Source organism: Maniola hyperantus, chromosome 21 (genome assembly GCF_902806685.2).
Source record: "Maniola hyperantus chromosome 21, iAphHyp1.2, whole genome shotgun sequence".
Taxonomy (NCBI): Eukaryota; Metazoa; Arthropoda; class Insecta; order Lepidoptera; family Nymphalidae; genus Maniola; species Maniola hyperantus.
This window is the reverse complement of record NC_048556.1, coordinates 6,216,844-6,235,575: the sequence shown is the minus strand read 5'-3', so window position 1 is coordinate 6,235,575 and position 18,732 is coordinate 6,216,844. Positions and strand designations below refer to the sequence as shown.

At 36.7% G+C, this 18,732-nt stretch overlaps 3 protein-coding genes across 11 annotated transcripts in view; 1 reads left to right on the top strand and 2 right to left on the bottom strand.

Annotated features, from left to right (window-relative positions):
• Positions 1-2,724, bottom strand: part of kmr (kramer) — a 90,895-nt gene extending 88,171 nt beyond the window's left edge. For all 9 annotated transcript variants that reach the window (XR_011237981.1, XM_069505732.1, XM_069505733.1 and 6 more), the window contains exon 1: positions 2,512-2,724. The gene's annotated coding sequence lies outside the window, so the exon portion shown is untranslated. The remainder of the gene's footprint in view (positions 1-2,511) is intronic.
• Positions 2,725-8,691: 5,967 nt separating this feature from the next.
• LOC117992458 (aurora kinase B-like) lies at positions 8,692-13,896 on the top strand. Its single transcript, XM_034980160.2, has 6 exons — positions 8,692-8,964; positions 9,159-9,350; positions 10,812-10,968; positions 12,117-12,253; positions 12,883-13,114; positions 13,752-13,896. Exons 1-6 carry the CDS (start codon positions 8,894-8,896, stop codon positions 13,833-13,835), a joined length of 873 nt encoding a protein of 290 aa, XP_034836051.1. The 5' UTR covers positions 8,692-8,893; the 3' UTR covers positions 13,836-13,896.
• Positions 13,897-14,701: 805 nt separating this feature from the next.
• Gip (hydroxypyruvate isomerase-like protein Gip) lies at positions 14,702-18,044 on the bottom strand. Its single transcript, XM_034980163.2, has 4 exons — positions 17,651-18,044; positions 16,863-17,147; positions 15,946-16,076; positions 14,702-15,213 (listed from the first exon to the last, which is right to left on the bottom strand). Exons 1-4 carry the CDS (start codon positions 17,847-17,849, stop codon positions 15,037-15,039), a joined length of 792 nt encoding a protein of 263 aa, XP_034836054.1. The 5' UTR covers positions 17,850-18,044; the 3' UTR covers positions 14,702-15,036.
• Between the last annotated feature and the right edge of the window lie 688 nt (positions 18,045-18,732).

Sequence of the window (18,732 nt, the reverse complement as noted above, 5' to 3'; positions counted from 1 at the left end):
ACTGTGGTCTTATCAGTGGGAGATCCCGGGTTCGATTTCCGGCAGGCATAATTTGGAATTTTATAATTTCTAAATTTCCTCTGGTCTGGTCTGGTGGATGGCTTCGACCGTGGCTAGTTACCACCCTACCGGCAAAGCCGTGCCGCCAAGCGATTAAGCGTTCCGGTACGAGGCCATGTAGAAACTAAAGGGATATGGGTTTAATAAAAACTGCCATTCCCCTTCCAGGTTAGCTCGCTTCCATCTTAAACTGCATCATCACTTACCACCAGGTGAGATTGCAGTCAAGGGATAACTTGTATCTGAATTTAAAAATCTAAATATATAAAAGTATAAGGTGACTGACTGACTGATTGATCTATCAACGCACAGCTCAAACTACTGGACGGATCGGGCTGAAATTTGGCATGCAGATAGCTATTATGTTGCAGGTATCCGCTAAGAAAGGATTTTTGAAAATTTAACCCCTAAGGGGGTGAAATAGGGGTATGATATTTGTGTAGTCTACGCGGACGAAGTCGCGAGCATAAGCTAGTATTATAATATAAAAGAACACGTACCACACACAAGAGCGTAAGAATTTGTCTTCACTTTTGAAAATACAATAAATATATATATGAGCTTTGCGTATCTTTAGTTTTATAATTCTCTCCTATATTATATCAGGTCTTTGTCCTCTACTATCGTAATGTGTGGTCGTCACAGTACTTTTCTCTTGCGTCGTCATACAACTCCAAGTACTATCGATGTCGGTAAACAGCTTTCCATGATTTAAAGGGCGCAGTAGGCGCGAACTGACTTCTTACTGCATTTCACTTTTCAAGTAAGTACATACCTACCTACACTCAAGCTCAACAGCAAAATATGGATTTTTTAAAAACTAGGTACATAATGTCTTTTTTCAACTAGTTAAGTACGTATAGTACCTACGCGACAGGATAGCTGTGCAGGGATTCGATTTCTTATTAGGTCAATATTTAAGAGCTAAAATCTTGTATGCTGCTTAAGTACTCATGGTTTCTTTATTATATAGTGTTAGTAAATAGAGTATTAGTAACTAAATAGAAAAAATTACGACTATTAAGCCAGTGCCTACTGCTTATTTACTTAGAATTCCTTACGTGAAAGAATGAAAATGAAGAAACTAATTTGAATTTTACCCTCAATTTCGTTTGCCCTTTAGCTACAAATTTAGGGAGAACATAAAACTTAGGAGTCACAAAATGCCTCCAGCATCTGATCTCGTTGAATTGTCACGTCTTGTCCCATCTACGCCCGACCGCCGCGCCGCCCGCCCCGCGCCGCCGGCAACCCCAAGAGGGATGAATTCGGCTTTATAGGGGAGGACAAGGTCAATGACCACTTCTGGGTCTAATGTATTGCCTACATTTCGACGTTAAGTACCTACTACGATCTAATACCTAACTTGATTACTTTTCCTTTAGTTTACTATTTATATTATTAATACTAATAAAAAGGATAGTATTGAAAAGAGGAAAGATTTGTTGGTAATCGATAAAATCTGAAACTACTGGACCGATTTTAATAATTCTTTCACCATTAGAAACTTCCTTTACCTACTTTATACAGAAGTAACATAGGCTATAAATATTATCTACCTTTTTATATATTGTAAATATATAAAAGGAAAAGCTGACTGCCTGACAGATCTATCATCTATCAACGTAGAGTTCAAACTACTGGACGGATTGGGCTGTTTGGCATGCTGCAGCTATTACGACGTAGACATCTGCTAAGAAAGGATTTTTGAAATTTGTGTAGTCCACGCGGACGAAGTCGCGGGCATAGGCAAGTTGAATAATATATAGGTAGGTATACCAAATTGCACACGAGCGAAGCCGAGGAATCAGCTAGTTGTATATAAGTCCTAAGGTATGATGTCGATACCTAGACGCGTCTAGTTCTTATTATATTATGTTTTTTGTTTTTTGATTATTTGGATTTCGAATACCACGCACACACTAACCACTGCATTATTGATGGTACCTACTATTACCTATCCATACTAATATTATAAATGCGAAAGTGTGTCTGTCTGTCAGCTTTTCAAGCCCAACAGATTAACCGATTTTGATTAAATTTGGTACAAAGTTAGTTTACATCCCGTTGCTATTTAGTTTTTGTCCCGGAAAATCAAAGAGTTCGCACGGGATTCCTAAAAGACCATCCGTTTAACCGATTTATATGAAATCTGGCACAGATGTAGCTGTGCCCCGGAAATTGACATAGGCAACTTTTTATCCCGTAAAATCAAAGAATTTCCACGGGATTTTTAAAAATCTAAATCCACGCGGACGAATACGCGGGCATCCTCTAGTAATACATACATTATAATACCGGTAAGTACATGCCTGTTTTATTTTTAAAAAATCATGTCGAATTTAGGTATGTACCTACATATTAGGTATGTATGTGTGAGCTAAACAATAAAAATCACACAAAATGTAGGGCATCGTATCGTGTGCCAATAATTACCTATGTATTACTTACCTAGTCCCTCCTAAACGATTCTGCGTCGCACTTATTCGCGATAATACAATTTACGAATCACTGTTCATACAGGTAGGTACATTTGTATCACTTAGAGATAGGATATTATATTTGATGATAATTGGGGATGTTTTAGCTATTTTCGGGGTAGGTGTGTGATTTTTATTTGGTAGAAAATACGACGTGACTATCGATTGAGCGGCGCGCGGCCGCGCGGTCTGTTACAGAATGAAGGCAGTAGGGGTGCGCGCGTTTTCCACGTTTTCCCGCCATTGAGGGGTGGGTCGCCAGCGCTAGAAGCGCTTGATGTCACACTGCATTACGTTACCAGCCATGAGCCACATGGGCTAGAAAATTGTTTCCAACATAATACCTATTAAGCTATATTATAGCACCTCGGTTTGTGCTAACTACTAGTTAGACGTTAAACTTGTTGTACGTTAGAAAAAATCTAACTATCCGTACAAATTACAAGTGACTTACGAACATAAATCAAGAGCTACAAACTACCTAATTAGGATTTTTTTTTAATACAAAAACTCTTATCTCGCAACTATAGCCACTATAGGTAGCGAATATAGGTAATAGAACAGCCTACATTTAATTTTTTATAGGGGCTTCCAACTCCAAACTTGCTTTACTTCATCATCATCATGATCAACCCGTCTGCCGGCTCAATACAGAGCACGTGTCTCCTCTCAGAGTGAGAAGGGTCTGTGGCCGTAGTCTACCACGCTGGCCAAGTGCTGATTGGCAGACGTCACACACCGTTGAAAACATTATGGACAACTCGCAGGTATGCAGGTTTCCTCACGATGTTTTCCTTCACCGTTAAAGCAAGTGATATTTAGTAACTTAAAAACGCAAATAAGTTCGAAAAGTTAGAGGTGCGTGCCCGGGATCGGGGGATAATCGATCCCCGAACTCCGATTAGGAGGCGGACGTCCCAACCACTAAGCTATCACAGCCTGCTTTATTTGCCTTACCGGATGTATATTTTTTTTGTGTTGTTTCGGATTGACTATGCTGCGTAGACCCTACTGACCGCTACGGCGTCAGCGGAAGGAGTAAAAAATACCTCTCAAGGTTTGTATTATACTTTGGAGGCTCCCTAGACCCCACTCTTAATCCACCACTGTAAAGTACCTACAAAGGTTGTCATTCAAATCTTATCATTATTTAAGTAATGCCAGAATCACTTAACGTTTCAATAAAAAGTGCACACTTGCCTAGAACAAAGACTTAATGTAGTGTTATGACAACACTCCAGTCCAGAACCTAGGGTGGTACTAACAAGAGTGCACATCTTTTATTAAGACTAAATCAGGACTACGGCGTAGCCACACTTTGCGTACACCTCTCAAACGAGTTTATTATGATGATGATTATACTAATACTAGCGGTCGTTAACAGTTTTGCTCCCATGGGAATTTCAAAACACCTCAAAAACCCTTATTCCTTATCTATTATTTTATTATAAAGGGAACCCATGAACCTCTGTGCGAATTTCAGATTTCTAGGTCCAAGGGTTTTAGCGGGGCGTTGATGAATCCAACTGCACGCAAGCTACAAGTTCATACATTCATCTCCAGTTTCGTTTACACATTCATCTCCTTTTTCACCAGTTTCATCTCACATTAACTTTGATATTAACAACGAGTGGTGCATCGCGCTGCAATGGCGAATGTGTAAATGCAGGGTAAGATAAAATCAAAGTGTTCAAAAACAGATGGAGTCCGAGAAACGACCAACGAATGGCAATCACAACGCCAACTAATCCCAATATGTGCAGGGGATCGTCGTCACAAAACGTCAAGAAAATGAAACAAAAATTTAAAAAATGAAAAAAAATTAAGAGGAAGGGAGCCCGCACGCAAGCTACGTCATGTCCACGCATTCATCTTTCTCCGATCTCGTCTTGCATTCGTATCTCGCCATTACGCACTGTGACATGGTGCAATGGCAAATGCGTAGCCGTAAATGCGGGGGGAGTTCGTGTGGAGTATAATGTGTTATAAAGCGGTCCAGGGTTCGATCCCGGGCGCGCAGTTAACTATTATATCATCTGCTATAACGGTGAAGGAAAATATCGTCATTAAACCTGCATGCCTATATGATTTCTCCATAATGTTTTCAAAGGTGTGTGAAGTCTGCCAATACACACTCAGTAGTCCACACTTTCTCACTAGTGAGCCGGCGATAGGTTGATGATGATGATAAATGCGGGGTAGAAAATTTTAAAACAAAGCGTTCAAAAACAGGAGAAGTCCGAGAACCGACGGACGAATGGCGACCACAACCCAAACCAACCCCAATGTGTAGGGGATCAAGCCCAATATCGTCACGATGCCGCACTCTGAGTTCTGACTGTAGCAAAATATAATAATATAATATTACTAGATGATGCCCGCGACTTCGTCCGCGTAGATTTTAGGTTTTCAAAAATCTCAAGAGAACTCTTCAATTTTCCGGGATAAAAAGTACCTAGTTACCCTACCTTTTTTTCCTCAACAATAGACTTAATATAGTTACTCCTACGTTGAGAAAAATAATTATCACACAAAGGGTTCCGTACCATTGTACAAGAAATAGCACTTTTTGTTTTGACTTATATAACACTTATATATTACTTTTTGTTTTTTTTGTAACGTAATTTTATTTTTTAGCGCGGCAATAAAAACACATTCTGTCAAAATTTCTTGGATGAATGATTAGGTACTATCTCTATGGAAAATTTCAAGTCTCTTCTCTCTACCTATTACGGTTCACGAAATACAGCCCGCTGACAGATAGACTATACCATAGGGGTGCAACTCTAGAACATTAAAAAATCGCAAATTGAAAATCGCTTGTGGTGCCATCTAAGCGCGAGCACGGCTAAACAAATAGAGAACAGTTTACAAAAGACGTCAATAGATGGCGGGCACATTGGTGTAATTTTAATGACATTAATAAATTATAACCTAGTTTTCATGTTTTCGTGTGCTGTAGTAAATATTTATATTTCTGTTAAATTTATCTGACCCTGCTTTAATAACAGGACTCTGTAGTCTGTATTTCCTTTCACCACCTCGATAACTATATTCTAAGGATTGATTTAGTGACTCGATTCATGCCTGAACGATTGACCACGGCTACGGATTACGGACTTGTTTTTGCTTTGTGAAATGATTTTTCTGTGAATATATTTGTGCAGAAAAATGCCACAGAGATCTCGATGTGTGTCTGGATGTGACTAATTCGGTAAGTATAAAATCAGCTTACTCGTAATCTAACTCAAAATTACTTCAATGAGTCAAACTCTATGCACCATTAAGGCACCATTAGCACATTAGGTATTTTATCATGATACTAGGTATATAGTTCCTGCGATTTCGTCCGCTCGAAAAAACTATTTTAGAAATCCCGTGAGAAGTCCAATTTTCCGGGATAAATGTGGCCTACAAGTTACAACCGTCTGATGCAAGCTATCTCTGTACCAAACAGATGATGACCACCACTTTGTCTACGTGGATTTAGGGTTTTTGGGAGTCCCATGGGAACTGTTTGAGTTTTCCGTGACAAAAGAAGCCTATGTCCTTACCTGGATGCAAGTTATCTCTGTACTAACTTTCATCATAAACGGTTACACAAATTTACTGTAAAAAGCTAGCATACAGACAGGTTGACACACTTTTGCATTTATCATATTGCTATGGATTATTAACTACTAATTCTGTAAATTTTTTGTTTTGTAATTAAGTGTACTTACAACATTTGTTTTGAACTTTATTGACTAACTTATTTTTATATTATAGGTATCAGCTATCAACTAATTAAGTACAATAAGTAACTAATGCATATTTTATGTTATTACTTTTTCAGATGTTTGCATGGCTTTCCAAAACCTGGCTACTCCTCTCTTTGAAACCATTTAAACAATGAAAAGAGATAGTAGGACAACATTTAGAAAGCAAGACTGATAATGAAATAATATATAGTTACGAATTATCAAATTTGCAATCACCAGTTTGAAGATCGTTGAAATACACCAGTTGTGGTAGTAATATGAAAGTTGTGAAAAGTAAATAACCAAAAATTTTGGATTTGAGCGTTACCTATTTCACAATCTCGTGGGTCTTGAATTTGGGTATGTATTTTATGTACCTAGTTACGAATTTATGAAAATAAAATATTTTACAAAACCTTAAAACCTTTTTATTTCTATAGTGTTTTATAATTTAGTATCTTAAAAAGTCAGTCTTGTAATATATATTTTTAAACATGTTTTAAACAAACGTTAATGGAATTATTGATGTTTTTTTAAAACATGTTCAAAAATATAAAATATTCTAGTAAAGTACATTTAAATAGCATTTAAATTTTCGCGCTCTCGCACGCCTAGTGCGCTTTTAGTGCCCTCTAGATGTGAGCACACGCGTAACTTTGAAAAAGAAATCTAGAGTCGCACATCTATCTCTAGTATATAGTAGATAATCTATGGACTATACTAATACGGGTATAGACTATAGATAAGCAACTCATACCTACTATGTAACTGGAAAAGGGAACCAAGCTTACTCCGCTGCCTCAGAGATGTCGCTAGTAGTACAATAACAATAATATTGCAATAGATGGCGCTGTATAATTTAATTTTTTCTGGATCGCGGCTTGGCGCCAGTTCCCTCAATTTGAACCAGACTTCGGACGAGTATCAATCAAAGTAGACATGGAGACGTGTTTAGCTGACCAATCCATTTATGAAAAGAAAATATTATTATAAAATTAACACATCAATCAATAATCTGCTGGTGTCAGCTAAACGCATCTCCATTTCCATTTTGATGGATACTGGGTCTTCACATGTCTTCAACTATAGTCTGGTTCAAATTCGAGGGAAACTGGCGCCAACTGCCTTCCTGGGAAAAGGATATAAATTATTGATTAAAAGAAAAATAAATAGGTTTTTACATAATTTTATTTCTTGCATCTTCTAGTATAATATGCCCTAGCCTGTGCTTTAACAGAATCTTTTTTATCAAAATTAATCATTTTGCCTTATAACAACTGATTAATACACTTACACCAACTGTGTACAATAATGTTAATAGAGATATTAACTATACTTTTTATGATAAGATGCTTGTGAGTTTCGCAAGATTAACGTCTATATATTATATCAAGCTAGTGATTTTTTGTTTTAATTGTTTTTTCTTGAGGCGAATCTTTTAAACATAATATGATTATTTCATATATTTGGTTACTAATATTAATGAAGTCATTTTTAGCATACACTAAAGATTTTTTTGTGTAATCTCTAAAATATGTGTATGTCGCAGGGTCTATTTCATTATTAAACAAATTACTTTTGCAAGTCTGACAGTTTTTAAATATTTTTTTTGTCATTTTTGTATTATATACCCTGCAACATACCGTTTTGTCTCTTTGTGTATAATTTTATCATCTTGGATGTCTCTACAAGTTGTGTTATTTAAATTTTCTATAAAATTGACAATGTTAATAATTGTAACATTTTCCACATTTGCCTGAAGATCCTCTGATTTTAAAAGGTCTGTCAATGAACGTGACTAAATGATTATGTTTTGTCCGTATCACCGTGGCCACTTTTTTTGTTTGTCAAAATGTATTTGTACGTGAGTATTTGACAAACAACGTGAAGTGTAGAAGGAATGACATTTCACAACTAAGAAAATCTGCTTGAGCGAGAGGGACTGAGGGAGCCACGCTAGTTGCAAATCTGGACATATCTGTGAGACAAAGGAACGTTTGCTTTCCCATTCACACTAAAAACGCAGCTAACCTATTTTTGTCCCTTATCGTGTAAACGATTTTTTCCAAGGAATACAACTTTAGTTGCAAAACAAACTTTGAGAATTCGTGACGTCATTGCATTTCCCATTAGTTATTTACTTGTTTTCACATAAAAAAACGTTTAATACAAATATTGTTGAGCGGTTTATACAAATATTAACTACTAAACAATGGTAAATTGTCGTGTTATTCATCGTTACGTCGTGCTATCGCTATCTCACACGCGGTTACACAGTACTTTAGTCTAGCTTTTTTAATCAGTCTACGTGGTCAATAGTCATGGGTCAAACATAGACAAATGAAGACCTTTTTTTCGCTCTCTGGTCGGCTCAGAATAATCTGTGGGTCGGTGGGTGCTGATGACGTTTTTCTATTGCCTATGGTTTATTTTGAATTTCAGAACGGGCGGCGTTAAATTTTAACGGATATCGACACGTAAAACCCTGTATTATTGTAATTGTAGTGCCTAGTGTATTATTGTTATAATTTTAATAAAAGGTAAAAACGTTGAAAAATAAACGCTACTAATTTCCCATATATTAGTATATCTTTGCACTAAACGAGAAACAATATGGAGGTCGATTTGAAAGAAGTGGCCGAGCTAGAGAGTAAAATTATCAATCATGAAGCTTATGCTAAACCGTAAGTACCTAAATATTGCTAACTTATTGTTCTTTCTTTGTTTTAATACTGTTAAAAACTAATATATCCATTCTTTATATTGTGATTTACCAGATATATATAAAATTCTCTAGTTAAACAAGCAGTTCTAAAATCTTGTAGGTAGAAGGTAACCACTTCATCGTGTAGGTACCTAAATTTTAATTTTGTTACAGCTACAAATGGTCCCCTAAAGACTTCGAACTTGGATCGAGGATGGGGCGTGGAAAGTTTGGACACGTTCACGTTGCACGTGAGAAAAAGACTGGGTATCTAGTGGCAATTAAAGCCCTGTTTAAATCACAAATAATAAAATCCAAATGTGAGCGGCAAGTTATGAGGGAAATTGAAATACAATCGCATTTAAAGTGAGTCAGATTGTCTAAGCTTCCTACTAGTTAAAGGTATAGTTCAATTCTTTCTGGTGGCTGAGAAGTAAGCTTGCGAAAGCTAGTCATTTCACACACAGTATGGAACGATGGTTATGGAAAATCTAGCAATGATCTAAAAAATATAATTGCAATGTAACGATGACTTCTAACAACAACAATGAATCATAACAAGCCAATCTATATATATAAAAATGAATCGCTAAATGTGTTGCTGATCGCAAATCTCGAGAGCAGCTGAACCGAATTTGCTAATTCTTTTTTCATAATATTTCTTGAAGTAGGAGGATGGTTCTTACGGAGAGAAAAATTTTAAAGATTTGAATCGACTGTTAGGCGGTACGAAGTTCGCCGGGGCAGCTAGTAATTAATAAATATTTTGAAGAATGCTTGTAGGTGTTGTTTTGCACTAATCTATTTAGGAAGGCTGTGCTGTTTTGTGCATGCATGTCACTCATACAAGTATATTTGTCTCCACTTTTTAAAATACAAACAATAGTATGACCACCAACTCCCATCGGCGGTGTTCCCACTAGATTATAACATGGAGTTATTCAAGGGGCGGACCAACAAATTCCTAAAAGGCCGGCAACGCATCGGCGGCTCCTCTGGTGCTGCAAATGTTCATGGGCGGCGGTAATCACTTAACATCAGGTGACCCGACTGCTCGTTTGCACGCTATATCTATTTAAAAACAAATGAGCTTTACCTTTCCGGAACTTCATCTTTGTAATGCGACTGGTCTCTTGTTCTCAGCCACCAAAAAAAATTGTATTGAACTGTTATTGATGTACAATTGATTCAAGTTAAGTTTTCTAAACATAATATAGGTATATTATGTTTGTGGCTTCAGACAAATTTAATACAATATCTCAAGCTGTTTGTGACATTTGAGTCATGGATTTATGCTTCTTTCCATTTCACATAATGGTAGCCAGATGGTTCTCCTGAATCAAATTTTAAGTCAAAGTAATACTTAAAATTTGACTCTTAGATTTAATGATTATTTTATGACTTCAGTGGTAATAACTGTGACCATCAATGGCTTCATTTGGTCTGGTTTTTGGAGAGTGAAAAGAAAAGAACTCATAAGTTGGTGAACTATCAATTCCCAATTTCGGTCAATATTGCTGCTGTCCTATATCTAAAAAGCTGTTAACTGCGAAAAAAGAAATTATCATTTAAAAACATGGTAATTTAGAAATACTGATGTTTCTAAAAAAGTTTCCTAGGTTGCGTAAGACCAAGCTATAAACATTTTTTTAAATTTTAAATATTTGTTTTTGAAAAGTCCCATGTTTTTTGGCAATAACTCAAAAATGGTTTTTTGCAGCAGCCTTCAAGTTAAAAGACAGCAGGTTGTTTGACCCAACATAGGAAACCAACTACTAAACTAGGCCACTTGTCCCTTGTAACCTAACTATGTAACTTGTTGTGTAGGCATCCAAATGTACTACGGCTGTTAACGTGGTTTCACGATGAGAAACGGATATATCTTGTAGTGGAGTTTGCTGCAGGTGGAGAACTTTATAAGCACTTGACTAGCTCTCCCATGGGACGGTTCCCAGAAAACAGGGCTGCTAGATATATTTATCAGGTATTATTATTAAGCTAAGCATCTTACGCTGATGCGTGCGTCTATATCAGAAATGCTTCGAGTTTTCCAAATATGTATTTGTTCCATTGTAAACTATATGTATATGTAACTGGATGACGCCCGCGACTTTGTGTGGATATAAGATTTTGCATCTCTGATCTCTAGTAGTTCATGTCTGTCTCAGTACCAAAATAGAAAGTCTCCACAACTCTGTCCATGTGAATTTAGGTTGTAAAAATCCTATGGGAACACTTAGATGTTCAAAAAGTAGCCTATGTTCGTCTTCGCGAAGTAAGCTAACTGTACCACGACAAAATCGGTTAAATAAATGGATAGATGGATGGACCGACACACTTTCGCATTTATAATAATTAAGTATGGAAATATTAATATGAATGTTGTTTGATAAGTAGCTCAAGGGACAGTCTAAAAATAATATTTTCAGTAAATATTAGGGCTTTAGACTAACGCCCAATAATCCCAATGTACAGAGGGGCTGTTATCACTAAATAATAAAAGCTTTGATTATAGAGTAAATAATCAAAGACTAAGTTTGATCACTTTGTCAGTCTGTGGGTCAGTCAGTGGCATCATAGTACTCCAAGATGAGATTTTGTACAGGGTTACAGGAAAATAGGACACAATCCCGTTAAGGGGTTATAGTACAGGGCATTAGCTATCAAACAACCCCTAAAGTGCTCATGCAAAAGTGTATTCATTTTTTTTTAGGTAAAGGGGTGTGTGCCACTTTAAAAATTAGTAAAAAAAAGAAACAATGTATTTCACCCCTTTACCTAGAAAAAATAAAAAAAAGAATAACACGAAAACGATACACTTTTTCATAAGCACTTTAGGGGTCGTTTGATAGTGATAGTTTGATAGTGATACTAATGTCTTGTACTATATAACCCCTTAACGGGACCGTGTCCTGTTTTTCTGTAATCCTGTATATAATATTTCATAGTCTATGGTTGGACGATATAAGGGGGTGCTACAATGGACATGGCTTAGCTAGCCAAAGTTAGAAGAGGCGGTTTTAGAAAGAGAAGTTTTTTGGATGATGATCCAACTTCGTTTCGAAGAAAGCACATGATGATGATGATGTAGTCTATAATGTGATTATTGAATGAGAAGTATGGCAATTCCAGGTCGCAGATGCGGTAGAGTACTGTCATCAACGCCATGTGATACACAGAGATATAAAGCCGGAGAATATCTTAGTGGCACTGAATGGTGACCTCAAACTTGCAGACTTTGGGTGGTCAGTGCATGCCCCATCAGAAAAGTAAATATAATAGAAAATTATGTTGAATTTCCTAGCATCAGTTGGCTTAGTAAACTAAAAAAAAAGGTAAAAGAAAAACCGGTCAAGTGCGAGTCAGGCTCGCGCAACGAGGGTTCCGTACTATAGTCGTATTTTTTCGATATTTTGCACGATAATTCAAAAACTATGATGCATTTAAACAGGTAAAGCCCTTTCATATAATATATACCCCATTTGATATAGTTATCTTACTTTGAAAACTGAAAATATTAATTATTAGTTCATGACCACAATTTAATTTTTTTTTGTGTGATGTAACCACAAATTCACGGTTTTCAGATTTTTTCCCGAATGTCAGCTATAAGACCTACCTACCTGCCAAATTTCATGATTCTAGGTCAACGGGAAGTACCCTGTCGGTTTCTTGACAGACAGACAGACAACAAAGTGATCCTATAAGGGTTCCGTTTTTCCTTTTGAGGTATGGAACCCTAAAAATGGTAATTGTGTATGTGTTTAATGTTTATACAATAAGCTCAGACATTAAATTTTTCACTGTGCTGAGTTTGTAAAATCCTACTGTTAAAAAAAATATAAGATGGAAATAAAAAGCTTTTTTATTAGGTACTTTATTATTATTGTGTTTACAGGCGCAAGACTATGTGTGGTACACTAGACTATCTCCCCCCAGAAATGATCAAAAGAGAGATGTACAATGTCTCCGTAGACCATTGGTGTATTGGTGTGCTATTGTATGAGTTCCTAGTGGGAAAACCACCTTTCGAGAGTGAGGGCCAGGACAAGACGTACGCAAGGATCCTATCTTTAGATGTGACCTACCCTAGTTATGTGCCTAGTGGTGCCAAAGATCTTATTTCTAAGGTAATTAATAATTTTTCTTCAGTACTATTAATAATCCTTATTAGTATATTTTTATGACCCAACTAATTGTAGAATTTTGTAATATCATAATGCTTATCAGCATGTGCCAACATGCTGTCCTACACTAATAGTGAAAGAGCCTGTGAGGGCCAGACCTTCGTTATTTTATAAAAGCTGAAAGTCTATTTGCGCTTTGTTCCAATCACAGTGAGAATGAAGTTTGGATCATTGTGGCTTAGGCAGGTAACAAAGGTGTATAAAATCTTTTATCAAAGTATAAAGTGTACCGTACGCGGCAGAAAATATTGTACATCGGCCTTTAGAAAGAGATAGCGGTTTCTTAGAGCGTTGTCTCTGTTGTTGAGACCGACAAAATGTCACATAGGTATGAGTGACAGAATCGACGCTCTACAAAGCCGAAATCTCATTCTAAAGGTTGATGTACAATTTTTTTTACCGGTTACTCAAATATTTTTTTTATATAGTATTAGAAATCGCGTCACACATTGCCAGACACTGGGTATCATGGCAACCTCCTGCCAAATACTGTTAAAGTCTGGCGGTCCTGGGATCTTGGACCACCTGTCTTGCAGCAAACACATAGGATTAATCAAAATATTTATTTTTGTGTTTTCAGCTTCTGAGGACCTCGAGCAAAGATCGTTTGTCGCTAGATGGTGTGAAAAAGCATTATTGGGTACAACAATTTCAGAATATATAAAATGATAATATGTTTTTGTTTGATCTTGATGTTTTTACAAATAAAAATATCTTAGTTTGCATGCTCCTGATTTCAACACAAAAATTAAGTTTCAAGTGATTTCTATTCTATTTAATTAATCTTACCATTTAAAATAAGCAGTAATAGCCTAGGGGTTAAGACGTCGGCCTCCTAATAGGAGGTCGGGGGTTCTATTCCAACTTTCCGAATTATGTTTAAAAAAATTAATATAACGTCTGTGAAGTCTGCTAAACGGCACTTGGTCAGGATGGTGGACTATGTCCCAAATCCTTCTCATTCTGTGAGGATATCCATGCCCAGTAGTAGGCCGGCGATAAGTTGATGCTGATGATTAAAAATAATAGTGTATGAAATAGGTACATAATGGATCAATGCATTTGGCAAATGCCAGCCAATGTGAACGAGTTTCGCAAAGATCTTTTAATTTGTATGAAAAGCCACAGAACTCTGCTGGGAAGGCCGCATTTACGCTAAATAACCTAACATGTTTGCTGAATGCATATGGGTTGTACGAATTCTCTTAACTAAATTGACAGGTCTAAAACAAAATACCTGTCTGTTATGTACCCTTTTTTGTAGGGTACCTTTTAAACCTGTCAATTGTGGCTAATTCCAATATTAACTAAAATGACAGCTAGTCTAAATATATCCCTATCCCTTTCATATGATTCCCCGCGGAAAAGGAAAACACTACATTATTAGACTGGTCAATTTAGTTTAGAATTTGTGTACAACAGAATTAGCCACAGCATAGACTATAGTTTTGAGACTACAACCGAAATAGTAACAGGTATTGCTACCATTCAGTAGGTACTTTTATTGTTAAGGTTTTTGAAAATACAACAAAACATGAAAAAGTCTCATTTATTCATTAATCTTATGCATAATATTCACATTATTCCCTTAATGAAAACTATTACATTATATGATTTAGTTTTCAGCACCAAAACTTGTAAAAATTGTAGCGGATTGCTTTTGTAAAATGGTAATATGAAAAGGATAGAAATATGTTTAATATAGCTATTCTTTTCATAATGCTTCCTGCAGAAAAGGATAGCAAAATAATTAAGGCATGTCAATTTTTGTTTAGATATTGTGTACAACAGATAATTCTGCCACTTTGTTGTTATTTTTAGCTGAGTTCACTGGCCCAATACCCTGACCTAAAGGTGCAGGGACTTTACAGTTGGTACCCATAGTCTTTTATCCATTTGAGGCCATTTTTAGTATTACCTGCAGGCTTGTACTCAAGACCAATCCAGTCATTGTATCCACTGTTTACTATGTGTTCAAGAATGTACTTGTAGTTTATCTCTCCTGGAGTGTCAGGCTCGTTGCGGTGAGGTACTTGAGCAATCTGTAAAAATAAGATTATAGAAGTAACTATGGAATAATTTTTTTTTCTATTCATACTTAGATAAATTTCTGAATAAGTCTAAATGTGAATTCACTGACATTTCTCGTATGTATTAATAACACACGAGACAGCTACAAGACCAGGGGCCGCAGCAGGAATAGCTGAAAACAGCAAGCGGCGCAAGTATGCCTCTCTTATCGAGAGTTATATTTTTGTTCAGTTTGCCTCGAAGACCTTGGAGCCATGGAGTCTTAGTGCTAAAAATGTTTACGAGACATTTCACCGCGATTAATAGCCTCATCTGGTGACAGAAGGGCTGGCTCATATTTGCGCAACGGATCAGCCGCCGGGCTCCAGCGCGGAAGTGCAGTCAGTATTCTTGGTACCATTCCACGTGGGCATGATTTGTATAGGAATTAGATTAGGCTAGCTGAAGGTTTTATTGTAATATTTTCTATAACATTAACATTGGCTCAGTAGTTTTTTAAATCAGCTTCAATCTAAATGTACAAAAGGAAAAGCTGACTGTCTGATCTATCAACACACAGCTAAATTACTGGACTGAAATTGATGATTGATAGATTGGGCTGAAATTAGGCATGAAGATAGCTATTATGCTTGTGTTGCTAATGTTGCTTAAAGATCGCAAGGAGCAATCGATTAATATTATGCGTTGTCACAAGTAGGCCACACGTCCCTCACGTTTATATTCTACTGTGGATGATAAAATACCTGAACATGGCCAACATAAGGCATGAGATTCTTGATGTTGTGGGAGAGATCACCACTGATATGCTGCAAGTGGAAGATATCAAGTTGCAACTTTAAATGATCACTATCTATCCTCTTGATAATATCAACAGCTAAAAGGTGAAAATTAAATTATATATTAAACTATTTAGGTATAACGCGTAAAATTTTACTCCTCACGCGCCATTTTAACTTTTTGTGCCAAAATTCATGTCTGTGGCGATCACCACAATTACAAGCAGATGGCGCTCCTCACTCGTACAGAGAAATCAATCAGCAATCATTGGATACGAACCCAAGCCTTGACTACTCACGCTCTTACTAAACGACAGCACGTGTACCATCCTCGGAAGTGAAACCAGAACACGCAAATCTGAATCGCATTAACAGAGTTTTCTGCAATCTGCAATATATATAGAAGTTTCAAGATATCACCGTCGGCCCAGCTGGCGCTACCGAGCACAACACCGCTCGGAAGGAAGATCTTTCTATTCGAGCCCTACACACTGCTTCCGTGCATGTCAATAGTACGATTTTAGTCCTTATTTTAAAGGTGGCCATACTTTTGACGTGACAGTTGACCCGAGTTAAAATGGCGCGTGAGGAGTCATTGCATTGATGCTTGACTATAAATCAAGCATCGTCCAATGCACAATATTTTATAATAGACTGTAGGTAAATATTAAACAACCAAGAGTTAAGTTCTACAAACCTGCATCTTGATCAACATGCTTTTTAACTACAGTTTAATAAAATGAGAATTTTTCATCATAGCATGGCATTGAATGTAAATAGTGCTATTTGCCCTTGCCTGTTTATAAAATAGTCTTTCAAACTAGTCATTAGAGTGGTGTTGTAATACAGGGATTCCAGCCATTTTAATACCCATGTTTTCTTACCTTTTCCATAATCACTTAGTAAATACTTAGGCACAGAATGCTGGTTTATAGGCTCAATAACTCCTAATATGCCTTCAGTCTTCAAGACATCTGCTGCATATTTCAGGTTGCTCTCGTATGTGGCCCAGTTTTGAGGAGACACATTTTCTAATCTCCCTGCCATGATGTGTATTTTTCTAGCGCCAAGTGCCTTTGCATAGTCTATGGTAGTTTTTAAGTTATCTTTGAACTCATCTTCTTTGCCAGGCACCGCTGTTACTCCTAATTCTCCTTTAGTTACATCCCCTGCAATGTTAAGTAAATAGTATGATTAATAAGTCAGTACTCTATGGGAGATTTTTCCATGTATAGTTTTTTTACTGAGAAAGGTAGACTCCCTAAGAAAGGATTAATTTAAAGAATTCCACCTGAACAAAACCAATGCATGTCAGCCAGTTTATTTAAAAGTTAGATTAATTAACAGATCATTTATATATATAAAAGGAAAAAGTGACTGACTGACTGTTCTATCAACACACAGTTCAAACTACTGGACAGATCAGGCTGAAATTTGGCATGCAGATAGCTATTATGATGTAGGCATCCGCTAAGAAGTGATTTTTGAAAATACAAACCCTAAGGGGGTGAAATAGGGGTTTGAAATTTGTGTAGCCCACGCGGACGAAGTCGCGAGCATAAACTGGTTATAAATAATAATAATCATGCCTGATGGAAGGAATCATGGGCCCTGAATGGGTGGTCCATATGGTCCATCGGTTCGTATTAGACATGATGAGTAAAAATCTTACCCGTTTTTAGGTTTATAAGGACTTGTTCAACGCCTGATGCTTCCTTTGCCTGTTTCACTTGCTCTATACTGTGCCCCAGTGGAAAACCAGTCTCCACTACCTTAAACCCAGCATCTTTTGCCAAAGCATATCTTTCCAAAATACTTGAACTCTCCATGAACATAAAAGCAAGGTTGGCACAAAACTTCATCTGTATCATTTTTTAAATTAAGAAACGAAACACCCATGTACCTACTTTAAAACGGTTGACCTTCCGAATGAAATATTGTTTTTCAGTACATAAATAAATGCGAGAGCCGATCACAGAGCCGATAATGGAAACTGCTGTTTATATTAAAATTGATAACAAAGTCTTATCCTTATCAATATGGCCATAGATATGTACCTACCAGTAGGGCGATTATCTAAAGCCTGCATCAATCATTATTACAATCTCAATTGTTGTTCTGATTGGCTGAATTTGTGCGATTCTTGTTGCAACAATGCATTGTGGCCAATAGTGAGCGAGCATTAACCAATCAGCGATGATTGTGATCGTGACATTGTAGGGCCACAGCCAATCAGAACAATTGAGATTGTAATAATGATTGATGCAGGTTTTAGACAATCGCCCTGCAGTACGACAAGGCACTTTTAGCACTTGAATGACATTGACGTGATCAAAGGTTGCCACTTGCCAGCAAATAAAATCTCCTCATTTTGAGGGAGTAGGTATATTAAAAATCTAGAGTTTTTTCTAATTTTAACTAAATAAGAAATTGGGAAAGCCGTCCATGTTTCCACATCGAGACAGAGTAATAAAGACCATTAATAGGCCATGGACTTTCAACTTGTCATATTTACCTGCTCAAATACTATATTTACCTAGCGCTAAATATAGACACATTTATCCTGTATCAAATATCAGGATATATCGTGATGTTATGCACTGTAGACCGGTTATACCTACACTAGCGGCACGCTATGATGGCCGGTTTGACACATTACAATAGTGATGTGGAATGTCAATTTATTCTCGAACAAAAAACAATTAAGTTTTGTTTTTGTACCTGATTAAATAGGTTTAATAAAACAAAAATGTA

Excerpts from the sequence above, each read along its gene's own strand:
- LOC117992458 (XM_034980160.2), top strand. The coding sequence starts at position 8,894 with ATGGAGGTCGATTTGAAAGAAGTGGCCGAGCTAGAGAGTAAAATTATC. Across the intron at positions 8,965-9,158 it reads CATGAAGCTTATGCTAAACC|CTACAAATGGTCCCCTAAAG; the intron begins GTAAGTACCTAA and ends ATTTTGTTACAG. Across the intron at positions 13,115-13,751 it reads CCAAAGATCTTATTTCTAAG|CTTCTGAGGACCTCGAGCAA; the intron begins GTAATTAATAAT and ends TTGTGTTTTCAG.
- Gip (XM_034980163.2), bottom strand. The coding sequence starts at position 17,849 with ATGATACAGATGAAGTTTTGTGCCAACCTTGCTTTTATGTTCATGGAG. Across the intron at positions 17,148-17,650 it reads CCTTATAAACCTAAAAACGG|GGGATGTAACTAAAGGAGAA; the intron begins GTAAGATTTTTA and ends TTAACATTGCAG. Across the intron at positions 16,077-16,862 it reads ACTAAGTGATTATGGAAAAG|CTGTTGATATTATCAAGAGG; the intron begins GTAAGAAAACAT and ends TTCACCTTTTAG.